This window comes from Falco punctatus (assembly GCF_963210335.1).
Source record: "Falco punctatus genome assembly, chromosome: 6".
Lineage (NCBI taxonomy): Eukaryota > Metazoa > Chordata > Aves > Falconiformes > Falconidae > Falco > Falco punctatus.
In genome coordinates, this window is record NC_137585.1 from 71,060,432 (window position 1) to 71,074,331 (window position 13,900).

Genomic DNA, 13,900 nt, shown 5'->3' on the forward strand with positions numbered 1-13,900 from the left:
TTCGTGTATCCACAGTTACTCATCGGCACCAGAAGTATGTTTCCTGTTGTGGATTATTTGGTGACAGATGCCAGCTGGCACCAAGGTGTTAATGTGAGCTCTTCACATTCTGCAAATTGTTTTGAGTTGGAGGAGGGACTTGTTGGTTGCTCTTTCTATTAACACAGTCATCTCTAAAGTGCTCTGGAAGATGCTTTGTGCTTGGGATACGTCAATATAGTCACAGAGCATAAGACATTTGAAGATGGTAATAGAAGGAGGCAAAAGTAGGAGAAGAATTCAGTGAGGGATGAAGCACAGCACTGTTTTTCTTTCTTCCTTTTCTTTAAGCCAGGGCTGAGCCTCAGTGGGAAACAAGACAATTGTGTCCTTCCACTTCTTTGCTTACCCACAGATACCTGCGTCTACGTTGTTGGGATGTTGAGTGGTTTGTGTAGTTAGCTGAGGAGCTGCAGCATACCTCCAGCAGCAGCAGCAGCTTTCTTGTCAACTGCATATGTGCTTTCCCTGATGCCAATTCCTTTATTTTAACTTGTGCCCAGATTTTCAGTGCATTTGCTCTTGAAGCTTTGTGCTGCTGTTTCAGTGCCGGTGTTTGCAGGATGATTAATCAGACTGACTCTGGGTCTGTGGACATGAACAACTGTGTCTTTCACTTGCAGATCTCACCAATATATTTGAATCGTTCCTGCCCCAGCTGCTGGCCTACCCTAACCCTATAGATCCTCTAAATGGTGACGCTGCAGCCATGTACCTCCACCGACCAGAAGAGTACAAACAGAAAATTAAAGGTAAGGGCATAAATAACATAGTGCAGAATAAGTGGCATTACTGTGATTCCACCCTGGGGGAATGAGGGCTGTTTTTGCTGCACATCTGTGTGTCAGCGCCCATTCCTTCACATTACAGGAGCCCCATCCACTTTAAATGGGGGTATTTAATAGTCTGAAGTAAGGGGTGGATGAACTGTGGATGAAAAAAAAAATAAAATAAAATCTGAAGTAAGGGGTGGATGAACTGCTGCTGTGGTGTATGCTGTATGTGGGGCAGGGGTTTTAAATCATTAGCAGACCCCAAGCAAGGAGGCTGTAAGCAGACTAGGTTAGGTTTTAACACAATGTGGGGAGATCAGAGAAACGGTTCAGAAGAAAAGGTGCGTGACCAAAGAAGGGACAAGGAAAAGTGCTAAACTTACATGGAAGCATCCAGTTGCACAATTACTGGGTAGAAGGTGGTGTGTTAGCAGCTCGTGGAAAGTGATCTTAGAGCAGCAATCAAGGAATTGGTGATGCTGTTGCAGAAAGCACTTTGGTACTGTGACAGAGCAGGAATTTTTGGTAAATACCAGGTAATCCTTCCTTGCTGCTTACTAGTGCTGTGCCTGCTTCAGGGACTTCCATTTAAGAAAGCTGCAGACCAATTAGTGAAGTCTGGCAGGGTGTAACAAGGGCAGACAGTCTTGAAGATGTGTCTTAAGAAGAGAGAGGGAAAGAACTGGAGGATTTTAATTTAGAGGACCGAGCAGGGTATGAACTTTGTGTCAAAGGTGCCTTCAAAGAGGAAAGGAATGATTTATCCTTTGATCATTGTGAGCAGGATGTGGTCACAGGCGTGTAACTCAGCGGGGGGAGCCCAGACTAAACATTAACAGTGACTGGTGAGGGTAGGTGAGTGCTGGCAGAGCTGGTGAGGGTGCTGGTTTGTCTGCTCCTGGAAGGGTTGTAAGGACGTTAGACAAGGCTGAGAAATAGTATGTCCTTGGGATCAGGGAAGACTCCCACTAAGGACTTTCAAATACTTTGGATAAGCCTGGCGATAGGACTGTCTTAGCAAGCTAGTGAGGCACAAATTTAATTAGTCATGGAAACAAAAAATAAGGTAAAAAATAAGAATTGGGCTTTCAATTTGCTCTCTGCCTTCCCTGGAATGAGCTGCCTGCAGACAGGAGCAGGACACCGTTTCCTGATGTGACAAGCCTGTGGGAAGGCCACGGACTTTATTTCTCCCCTCGTCTCCCCTCATCCAGTGAATGCAATCAGCATTTAATCTAGTGGTGGGAAATCTACAGCCTTTGGTCCAGATTTGGTCTTCAACTAAGATTTTAAGAGACTGTGACCACCTGATTTTTTTTTTCTTTTGTTACTGAATAACCATAAAACTTGTTTGTCTGTGGGAGCCCTGCCAAAAAGGTTTGCAAGGCCTGCTCAACAAGGAGAGCCTCCGTGAGCAGCACAATCTAATATTCTTCCTGGTGTGAGGTGGGGTAGCAGCTTTCCTAACGGAGTGTTGTGAAACTCACTTGTTTTGGAGAGTGTAGGTATCCCAGAAAAACGTGGGATTTGGTGGTGGAGTCCTTCCATCAGCTCTGCCACGTCACTCTGGAGTGTTTAAACCTCCAGTCACTTTGTTCTGATGTGAAATGACTCTTCATCAGCTGCAATTTTTGTTTGAGGGTGGAACTACAAATGAGGCCAAGCAAAGCTGTGATTTAAATACTGAGTTATTCAGCCCACTTTGCTTGCCTCTTCTGACAGCTGCATGACAGGATTGTAAGAACTACCCTGCAGATCTGGCCTGCTCAGTATCCTGAAGTCCATTGTCTTGTTTTTTCATATGAACAAGCTTCCAGGCAAAATGGTTTGTTGGACAAAATCTCCAGGGCCAGCCAACACAAGGGACGCTTTGGGTGTCCTTTATGCTTTAATGAAACAGGAATAAAAAAAGATACACCCTTGAAAAAAAGCAAATAAATTTAATACTAGCCAACAGCAGGTGCTTCAAGGAAGATCTGAGGACCTCCCTCAGGGAGGCTAAATGGGATAGTCTGCTCCCTTGTTTCCATCCTGACAGCCAGGTACAGGCTGTGAAGATGATATGGAAGGAGTTTTAAGTGCTTGCAACGTGTCTCATGTTCCATATAGCAAAGAGCCCTGCCTCTTCTGTCTCTTCCCAGGCTTGCGTGACAAGTATAATACAGAGCTAAACACTGTCATTCCTCATATTGTAGCATTTTTAAAAATAGCCTTGGACATGTTAAAATTGATGCGATGGATTGTAGCAGCTTCTCTACTCTGGGAAACTCAGTAGTGCAAATACATAATTTATTGCTGCTTTTCTTCATTTTTTTAGTTATGAGTACATAGAACAGTTCTTTGACATGATGGTAGTGAAGAGATGGGTATAGGCTTTGAGATTTTTAGTTCCTGTGATTCTTGGCACGAGACCCAGACAAGTAAGGATTTATCGTGAAACTTGTAAATATGCATTAATATTACCAATACACAGCTGGAGACTGTGATTCTTAGCATTAGAGCTTTCAGCTAGATGAGTTAGTTCAACGGTGCAGAGCCAAGTGCTCCTTTAAAATCTCCCTGGCTGTCCTTGGTGAGATGTCTTGCCTGATCACTGGTAGAGCACCAGGGGGTGGGCTTCAGACACACAAAAATGGCTCAACATTTGGTTGTGTTGAGTTGTTGGGAATTGGTGCTTAACTCCTGTGTGGTCTGCTTTTTCTTTTTCTTTGGTCGATCCAGTATGAAAACTTCTTTTAGTAGAGTGGCAGTGTTGAGTAACAGCAGCTGAAGGGTACTTAAGGGCAAGCTGTGTTTGCTGGGAGCAGAGGATACCTCTGGGAGCAGTTCTCCCATCCCATGTGTCAGCCCTGAAGTTCCAGTAGAGTCGTTTGAAATGCCAGTATGGCTCACAGGCATATACCAGCCATGGGGCATAACCACAGCTTATTCTTGTTGCTCCAGGGTTTAAAAACTAGATGAATCAAAGCGATGTTTCCTGGGTAGGAATGGGTGCATCGAGGCTTTCCTTCTTGAACAGGCTACTGTGAAATGCGGTTTGTCAGTATTTAGACGTTTCATTTTTCTTCACTTAGTAGACTGTAGATCCAAGTACAATGCCACGTTCAGCAAAGAAGCTCCCTGGAAGTTTGACCTTTCCCAGATTAAACCTTCAGAAAAACCCAGCCCAGGAGCTTGGTAGCTTTCCTGGATAGAAGGTGGCATTGTAAGTTTGAAATGCTTCAAGCTGTTCAAAGATAGGGACAGACATTTTACGAGGGCCTGTAGCATAAAACAAGAGGTAACGGATTTAAACTGAAAGAGGGCAGATTTAGATTAGATATTAGGAAGAAATTCTTTACTGTGAGGGTGGTGAGGCGCTGGCACAGGCTGCCCAGAGGAGCTGTGGCTGCCCCATCCCTGGAAGTGTTCAAGGTCAGGTTGGATGGGGCTTGGAGCAACCTGGTCTAGTGGAAGGTGTCCCTGCACCTGGCGGGGGGGGGTGGAACTAGATGGTCTTTAACCCAACCAAAACCATTCTGTGATCCTGTGATCATTCTATGATTCTATAAGTTGTGTTTTCACTTAGGCTCAAGCAGGCCTTTCTCAACAGTAAGAAACAGTAGCTTCCATGTCCACATATCCAGTGGCCCAGAGAGCACTTGAAGCAGTCAGTGAAGAAGTGCTGCTGGCCTCCTCTCCCTGCCATGGTCACTGGTTTGTGGCTGCTGTGTTTGGGGACTCCCAAGGCAGCTACAGCGTTTGTTTAGGTGGGTTTGGGGTAAACATAGAGGGAATGTATTTCTAAGGTTCCCAATAAGGGGATGCTTGTGTCATCCAAGGACATCCAGAGTCTTACAGCAAAGGCACATGAGTTGCTGGACTGTGCAAGGAATAACAACTTCTCTGGGTAAACACCCCTTTTCCAGAGGGAGATTCATTCTTGGAGCGCTATGGGAAGGGAGTAGCCACCACAAGGATATGTCACGTCAGCATCTCATCTCCTTAGCTCTGCTTGTCATCTGCCAATCCACCTTCCCGTGTAAATTCTGTGAAGACACGCTGCTTTTTTGGGTCCCTCTTTCAGTTAGTCTCTCTCATCTTTAAACCAATTAGGTCTGTCACACCAATTCATCTCATTTGGCAGTGTCCATCTCTTTTGGCAGATGATCCCTGCCACATTCTCTGCAACTCCTGTTCTCTGGTACAGGCAAGGGATGTGCTCGGGCAGGACCTGGGCTCCACAGTGACACGGGTGAGCACCTTTCAAGAAGGGGGTTCTCAGTGCCCAGGCCCTGAGGATGGAGCACAAGGGTGCTTTTCTGTTGATATTCACGGGCTGCAGCCTGAAGGCAATCCGAGACCTTGAGTGCTCCATGCTTTCCAGTGTTTACATAGCTGCCATCAATACTTTATCAGTTCTTAACAAGTTCTTGTAAAACAGATTTGAACAGCTGCTTCTGTAGTCCGAGTGAGCAGGTTAATAATGTATATTAAACAGTCAGACTGAAGCTGCGTGCGTCATTAGATGGAGAAGCTGAAGCGCACTGGACTCCAAAGTACCTTCCAGCTAGCTCTCACAGTTTTTTCCAGGGTGGAGCAGGTCTGCCAAGGCCACCAGCTGCTCCATCCTGGCAACTCTTCCATGAAGCGTTGGCTTTGGTTTGCTCTGTCCGTGCTATACTCCTGAAGCCAGAGTAATGTGTTTGGGCTCTGTGTCCTTATGTCAGGTTTAGAAACGTGGAAAAAACCCACAATGATGCAGACCTCTTGCCGAGTATTTTCCCTTCCAGTAGGCTGAGGGATGGAAGTGCAGAGGGAAGGGGAGGGATGGCTTTAAGAACAGCCAGGCTCTGCAAAGCACAGTCTTTAAAACCTGTGCCTGTAGCACTTGGTTATCTGGTGTTAGATGTGTCCTCCTGCAGCTTTGTCAGTGCATCCGTCTGCCAGTACAGTACGGAATAAAAAGCAGTGACCTGTGCTCCTGGAGGAGAGATGCTCCTTGTGGACGTCATTCCCTGGGAGGAACTAAAGAGCATGCATTTGGGATGGCTGTTGGGCTGGGACTGGGATGTGACATTCACATTTTCACGCAGGGACTCATCTTCGAGCACACAGGGATGGCGGTGTTCCCTCTTTCTTTGGGTCTTTAATACTGCTGTTTGGAGGAGGCTTTGTTGTATTTTAGTACCTCCGTATCCGGAAAGGTAACGAGTTCACAGCTGAAATTTCTCTATGGCAACATGAGCACATCCCTCTCCTTCCCAAAGTGCCTGACCTGCGGTGTGGAGGTTGTGCTGTTGGGATACTGAGGTTACATCGCCACTTCATCCGATGAAGCTGCTTTCTCAGCGTGAGGTGGAAAAGAGGCAATAAATAAGAGGAAGACTTAAAGTTGAGGCTGAGCACCCCTTCTTTAGCCCAGTTTTGTGCCAAGTGCTCACCTCTGCTCCACTCGGCATGCCTACATGTGTGTAAGGAATAGGCTTTCTCTGTTCAAGGTAGCCTGCCGGCTGGGGACACCCGCCCCTCCTCAGATCTCAGAGGGGACACTGCGCGAGGCGAGTCTCCTGCAGCCACAAAGGGTGGGAGGGGATTGCCAGACTCAGTCTGACCGATCAGAATCACTTCGTGTTGCCTTTTTGCTCTGTCCCTCTGCACAGAGGTGACCGTGGAAGCCACACAAGCCACTGTTGGCAGAGGTTACCTTACCTGCTTGCAGGAATCCCAGTAAACCAGTTCTCTTGCTTGCTGTACAGCTTCCTGCTTGCTCCTGGCTGAAGTTCAAAGTGTTGATCTGGGTGCCTAGAGCTGGTGTGGTTTGAACCCCACTGTGAGACACTGTTTCCGTCAGTGACCTGCAGTGCGGTGGCCCTCCTCCCTGCGGGTCCTTCTCAGCTAATCCTGTGGCTGCTGTTGGATGTGAAGCAGGTTGCAAGGGTTGTGCTTTGAAAACAGAGCCTGGGGCAGACCCACTTTTATTTTGGGGCTGGGGGAGGAAGCTTTTACTTTTTTTTTTTTTTTTTTTCTTTCTCCTTCTTCTAAATGAAAAAGTGCAGCTATTCCTGCAGTAGATTTCTGCTCCACTTTCTCTGTCGATCCATTTTTACACTTTGTTTATGCAGAGTTTAGTCTGGGTCTCAGCTTGACTTCACTGATGGTTGTTCTGCCCTATCAGTTTAAACTCTCTGATCTTCATTTCATAAAGTCAGGCTGCATAGTGACATCTTGATGGCTTTTAGGCTTGTTCTCTAGGTCACCACAGTAGCTCCTATTTTGGCAGTAAATTGAATCCTGTCCTATTAAGTGAGATACACTGTACAGGGGAAGAGTTGGGTTGTTTCCAGCTACACTGTGCGTGACGCTGGCATAGGAGCATTGGGATCATACTTGTTTTCAAGGGTCTTGCACGTCTCTAAGATCTCCATCAGCTGTTTTCACATGTTGTTAGACAATGCTGCTTTTGGTCTGAGAAATACAGTAATCTGTATGACTTATCAAACACGATGTGACCCGACCAGCTGTTAGTTGTTGTTCAGTCATCCTCTGACTGTTGAATATATGCTGCTTATATGTCTTGTCTTTTCTGTCACATGCAGAATACATTCAGAAATATGCAACAGAAGAAGCACTAAAAGAACAGGAAGAAGGCACCGGGGACAGCTCATCTGAGAGTTCCATGTCTGACTTCTCGGAAGATGAGGCTCAGGACATGGAGTTGTAGTAGAAGAGGCAACCTGCTTTTCAGAGAGACTCTAATTTCCTAACCATGAGAAGCAGACTATAATATTCATATTTAAACAAAGCAATTTTTTTTATTACTAAACAAGGTTTTTATGAATAATAGCATTGAGATATATATATCACCCTTTAGATCTTGATTTTCTTGGTCATTTCTCGAACCCGAGGTGCATAGCATATTCCCACATTCCATTTTGGTAGCAATATGCAGCCCGAATGCATGCATTCAGATTCCATTTGGCCAAGTCAACTTGTGTGCTACTGAACTGTCAGCTAAAACAGCTGCCCTGGTAGGTAGGGAGTTAGCAAAAAGATGTTTGCTTTCTTATCAGTGTTTCCAAAGACACCACCTTGGATGCTAACGTGGAACAGCATATTCTCAAAGTATAAAATCTGGGGGATGATATACTTAACCGTGTAGATCAGACAGTGGAATAAAAGCTGCTCCTTCAGGTCAACCTTGCTGATGGTATTTTACATGGAGTCACATTTAATAAAAAAAAAAAAAAAAAAAAAAAAAACACAAAAATAAACAATACAAATGCATGGAGCTATTCAGAGCATTGAAGCTTAAAAATTTGACTTGGATTTTAAGTCCATTTTTGTATGTGGACTCCTGCCTGCCCTTCTGAACTGTAAGGACTGACAACCACTGGTCTGTTTGCTTTTGGGACTTTTGAAAGCCTTCATCTGGATGTTATTCACTTTCTTGGTCTGGATTACAAGCTGTTCCCTTTTCGGGAGGAAAAAACAAAACAAAAAACCAAAAAAACCCCCCCACCAACAAAAACACAAACCACAAATGATGCTCTCTGAACAGTGCTTTGATTTAGCTGGAGCACATGTGAAGTGAAACTCTTACTTTGTCATAGTTTTGAAACTGCTGCCCTTTAATGGCTTCAAGTTTGCTTTTTTCTCTTGCTTGAAGTATGGTTAAACACCTCGCAAACACTCTCCATCTCCTAAGAGGGTCCTCTGACCAGATGGATTAGCCTTGCTGAGAGCTTCAGATCCACGAAGACTGGCCCATTGGCTGTGGTCCATGAATCCATCGGCGCTGATTTTATTTTCCTTTTTTCCTCCCCCTTCTGCACCAGCTTGGTAGCCATCTGCTTGTGTGTGTACAACAGGATTAAAATTTCTTAAAAGTTAACAAAGAGTATGATCTAGAAAAATTTGAGATGAATAAAAAAGCCTAAAAGCACCAATTGAGGAAGCAAGTGAATCTGCTCTGGGTTTTTTTTTTGTTGTTTGTTTTTTGGTGGTTTTTTTTTTCCCCCAGGATACTTCTGAATTGCAATGTTTGATTTCTCCTGGTGTCTTTCAGCAAGCTGAGATTTTTGTTTGTTTTGTTTAGATGCTATGAAACCTAATATAGTAAATGTCTACCTGGGATGCCGGTATACTTGAATTTGGATAATTGTGCATTGGAGATTCAGACTAAGAGGAATTTTTGAAGGTGGATGTTACCTGCTGTATTCTTTTGGGGTTTCGGAGAGGTTTGGATAAGATATTTTAATTTGTGGTGCAGCCTACAGGACAGTGCATGGAAGAATCAACCCACCCTGAGCAACTCTCGAGCAGAGTTTTGAATGTCAGACTGGTACATTTGTCATTTTCCCAGATTTGGGTGGTTTTGGTTTGGTTGGGGTTTTTTTTCTTTAGAAATGCCACCAAGTTTTGAGTCATAGGGATTGGAAGGTTACAATCCTATTTCTAATTCATAAAGCACAATCGAGTTATTTTTTTTTATTTTGGGGAAAAAAACAAAACAAACCTCGTAAAGTACCACTTTGCTTTAGCATGATTTTCCTTAATAAAAATATATAAAGAATTTCCTTTATGTTAATTACGGGCATGAAGCAAAGGTTTTTCCTCTCCTTTTCCCCCTTTTTATTTTAAAGCAGTAATGTTAGGGCTGTGGCTAGTGACTGTGCTGAAGTTCTCTATCTAGCATTTGTGGCTTGTCGGAAGGGTAATATTAACTATTTAACATGTAATGGTGTACTTAACTCTTATCTAGCACGCTGTTTTTCTCATTACTTTGGGGAGGGAGGGGCCACGTTTTGCTGGCACTGTTTAACTTGCTTACCTGCTGACCTAGCAGTTTGCTTGTGCTATAACCTTTACTGTAGGTGCTACTTAGGAGTAGAGTAAGTGCTGGGTGGTGATATCAGTTTAAAAGATAAAAAAACCAAAAAAAAAAAATCACAATAAAAATTTGTATTTTTTCAATATTGTATAAAAATAGTGTTCTAATTACCTCACCCCCTTCCATTCCAGGTTTTTCTTCCCCGTCACACCATCCCCTAACATGGATTTAGTGCACCTGACCACTTGCATGTTCCCCCCCTCCTTTCGTGAAACATATTCTGCTAACCAGGGATTCCAAAAAGAAAAAAAAAAATAGCGGTAAAGCTGCAGCTTGCCTGGGCCAGCTCCTGGCCTGGATGCGAGGACACTGCGGGGCTCGTGGAGCTGGTCTGAGCTGTGCGGGCTGGCAGATCAATGGCTCTAGAGCTGTGAAAACACGTGTCTGGCTCTCCCCAACACTCCTGAGCTGTGGCAAAGGTCACTGCCCCGGCACAGAGGCTTGCACTGTGCCCAGTGGCAGAGGAAAACGTGGCTACCAAAATGCTGCGTGTAAAAATGTCTGTCCTGGGTGTAAGATGCTTCTAGGGGATAGGCTGGATTGGGGTTTGCTCTGTGGGTCAGGAAAGCCTGTTCCTGGCTCCCTTGCACCCCTCTGGTTCTTCCCCTCTATCATTTTTCACTTTTTTTTTTTTTTTTTTTTAACCCCCCAAATCTCCCTCCTTCTCCCAAAAGAAACTTCCCTCCCAAACAGTTTGTAAATAAAACTCACCTGCGTAGTCTGGAAGAAAAGGTGGAGCCACACTGAAGCGAGATAACTCTCTTTTTTCGGGATCATCTTGAGTTTTTTGGGTGTTTTTTTTCTTCAGTAAACAATGGTGTGACCTTGTGCTCTGTCTGGGTGATGGGAATTTCTCAGCCAGCCCATGATGGATCCTGGATTGAGTTCCCTGCTACCAAAACTTGCCACCAGCCCCTTGGCGCTGGTTTGGAAACAACCTTTGGCTTTTATTCCTGTAATGTCTCCTCGTACCGTCGAGGATTTTGTGTGAGATGAAAAGCTGAGTTGCCGTGTCCCTTGATGGTGGCACCTGGTGCCTCAGGGTCAGTCAGTGACCCTCCGTGCTGAGTTTTTCCTGAGCCCCAGGTCAGTTCAGCAGATGCTGGTGCGGGGACAGGCTTGAGCAGAGCTTTGCCATCAGCCTGGTATGGCGTGGGCTTGTTGTCTGCCAGCCTCCACCATGTCTGTGGTTGAACCCCAACTCATCTCTCTCTTCTTTACATGTCTACCCATCCCTTAACACATGCTGGGGAGACAGGGTTCCCCTTCCCATCCATCCCTGCCTGGCAAGTGTCATCCATCAGCAGGGACCCTCCTCGCAGACTGTCAGGAAGGCTGGGAGGTACTTGAGTTTTCTCTTTTATTTTTTGCTTCTCTTTTTCTCATCCAAGTTCTGCTGGCACTTTAGCAAGGGTGTTTGCAGCATGAGAAATGGCCATGATTTTACAGCCTGTGTTTGGTACCTATCATGTGATACTTGAAGAGATCAGGGGTGTTTTGCCCTTTGTTTGAATTGGCTTTTTATTTTTTATTTTTCTTTTTTCTCCTCTTTTTCTTGCATTGTTGATGGTAGTGGGCACATCTGCCACCCTGACAAAATGCCTCTTCTCTAAGAGTATAATCTCTCCAATAGTTATGTATAATTAAAGAACTGTAAACTTTTTTTAAAATAAAATATGTACATACCTTGAAGCTTGGCTGGTGCTTGATCGCCGAGAGCTTGATCTAGCAGGAAGGACCCTGGACCTTGCGGCATTGACTCTGCGTCCCACCAGGACTTCACTCATGGCCCATCTATGCCAGATCAAAGCCCTCCCAGGGTATCTTCTGCCTGGAGATGATCTGCTGGAGGTGGAAGCAGAAGCTGTTACATGTGCCAACATACTGATGGTAGTGCTTGATGTAGCTGGCTCCTTCTCTAGCTATTTGCAAGCGGCTGTCTGACGTCCTTCCATGCCCAGCGGCTGCAGTCATGGCACTGAAGCTGATTTTTAGGGTCTCTGCTGGAAGTGAAGAATCAGTGCAGCCACAGGGCATCCATCCCTCCCAGTCCCTCCATCTGCGCAGCCTCGTTGGGTGGATTTCTTTCAAGGTCTCTTCTTGCAGCAGGACAAGGCATTACAGGTAACACTGCTCGAGATGCTGCAGCCATCGTGGGAGCGGTGTTCGGTGTCCTGGGCCAGTAATTATGGCAGAGGTGGCTGTTGTTGTGTAATCACGCTGCCTGCTGGTTCAATGTTATGTGGGGATTGGGATAACGTATACAAGGGATGTGACCGGGAGTGGTTCAAGGACCCCCAAGTTGGCATTTCAGGGCTGGGGATGGGCCAGGGAAAGGGGGCAACAGCCTGGCCTGTGGCTTGTCCTCATCCTGGTTTAACTTTCTGCAGTTGCTGTCCCAAATTTGTTGGAGCTGAGCAAGACCTTCCTCTCCATCCTCCTCCACCTCCCCCCACGCTTCCCTGGTGCCAGCCAGAGCTGTTAGTCACCCATCTTGGGGACAGGGTGGCAGGTCCATGTCATGCCAGTGCCACCTGCTGCCAGCACCCAGCCTGGCAGCCCTGAGCACTTTCGAGTGGTGCTGGGTGCAGGGGGTGGGACACACTGTCCCAGTGCCACCTGCCAGGGCCACCAGTCCTCTGGCCTCTGCCCCTCGCCCGGAGGAGGGAGCAGGGAAGGGAGGACAGCCCCGACAGTCCCCTCCTGCTGTGCCCATCCCTTTTAGGGGGGCTTTTAGGGCCAGCTGGGGGGTGGCACTGTCCCCTCTGCCCAGCAGGTGGCCCCCGTGCCACACCAGTAGCCTCCCACTCTGCCCAGTACAGGGCAGATCTGGGCCTGATGCTGGGTGCCCTCCCTGGGCACCTCCCTGTCCCCGGGCAGCGGCCCCATCGCTGCTCTGTCCCGACCATCCCCTGGGTACCAAGTGCCATCCGGTGTCCCACCACCCTCCCTGGCGGTTTTGGGCTCGGTTTGACCTGGCCCGAGCTCCCACGGGGCCTGGGGAGGTGGGTGCTGCTTGGGGGGGCTCAGTGCTGGGTGGGCATAGGGGGACAGGGACCCGTAGCTGGCGGTGGGTGCTGCTCGGTGCTCCCGGGAGCACCCAGAGCCCTCACCCTGCCCTGTCTGTGTCGATGCTGAAGGGCATCAGAGGGCAAAGCCTTGAGCCCAAGGGGCCCCCAGGCTCTGATTGCCATCTCACAGGGCGCTGGGTGCCTTCCCCACAGGGCTCTGGGTGACATCCCTGTGGGGCTCTGGTTGCCATCCCCATAGGACTCTGGGTGACATCCCCACAGGGCTTTGGGTGCCTTCATCACAGAGCTCTGGGTGCCATCCCCATAGCCGTACAGCCCCTGTGACAGAGCTGGGAGGCACTTGGGGCTCTGGTTCCGTGGGGTGAGCAGGGCATTCCCTCCTGCTGGCTTTGTCCCCACACTGGTTGCCAGGACCTTCCACTGTAGAAATTGCTCCCATCCCCCTTGGGGACCCAAAGGACCCTGGGGACTGCCCCAGCTGAGGGGTGCTGCACGCCCATCCGGATGCAACCCCAAGGGGTGCCAGCGCTGCAGCCTGGCCCAGGCTGCCAACCCTGGGGGGACGTCCACCTCTGAGCCCCACGAGGGCATCGAGATGGGCCACTTGTGGTGACCCCGAGGGCCATGGGGGACACCTGAGCCTGCTCCGCCTGCCCCGTGCCGGCTCCAGTTACTGGCCGAATTGTTCCTCCCAGCTGGAAGAAATGCCGTCAGCGCCGGTGGATCGGTGGCCATTACTAATGCATGATGCTCCAGCAGGAGACGGCTGTGCTCGGCCCCCCGCAGCGGGGCTGGGCCCCCCCTGGACCTCCTGCGCCCCTTGGGGAAGGCAGGAGGGACCAGGGTTTGGGGAAGGCAGGAGGGACCAGGGTTTGGGGAAGGGTCTTGCTCCCTCTTCGCTTCATTCTGGCCCCAAGCGCTGGCTCAGGCCGGCACTGGGTGTGCCAGTCCAACACAGCCGGCCTGGAAACGTGCGTGCCCAGCTGGAGCATGAGCACGGTGCAGCTGGAGCTGTGGCCATGCTGCCAAATGGGCCTTGGCCAAGAAGGACCTGGGCACTCCTGCCACATCCCAGGTGACCAGGAGTGGTCCTGCAGAGAACATTCACAGCTCAGTGCATGTTTGCTGACAAATATCTCTGTTTTCCCCATAACCAGTGATTCTGACCCATGGGCAGCTGGGAA

At 47.9% G+C, this 13,900-nt stretch overlaps 1 protein-coding gene across 6 annotated transcripts in view; it reads left to right on the top strand.

Annotated features, from left to right (window-relative positions):
* The window catches only part of UBE2H (ubiquitin conjugating enzyme E2 H), a 53,383-nt gene extending 43,616 nt beyond the window's left edge, over window positions 1-9,767 (top strand). For all 6 annotated transcript variants that reach the window (XM_080390706.1, XM_080390703.1, XM_080390705.1 and 3 more), the window contains 2 exons: window positions 663-791; window positions 7,391-9,767. In XM_080390706.1, the coding sequence (XP_080246832.1) occupies window positions 663-791; window positions 7,391-7,515 (254 nt within the window). In that variant the 3' untranslated portion in view covers window positions 7,516-9,767. The remainder of the gene's footprint in view (window positions 1-662; window positions 792-7,390) is intronic.
* The last annotated feature ends 4,133 nt before the right edge of the window (window positions 9,768-13,900 follow it).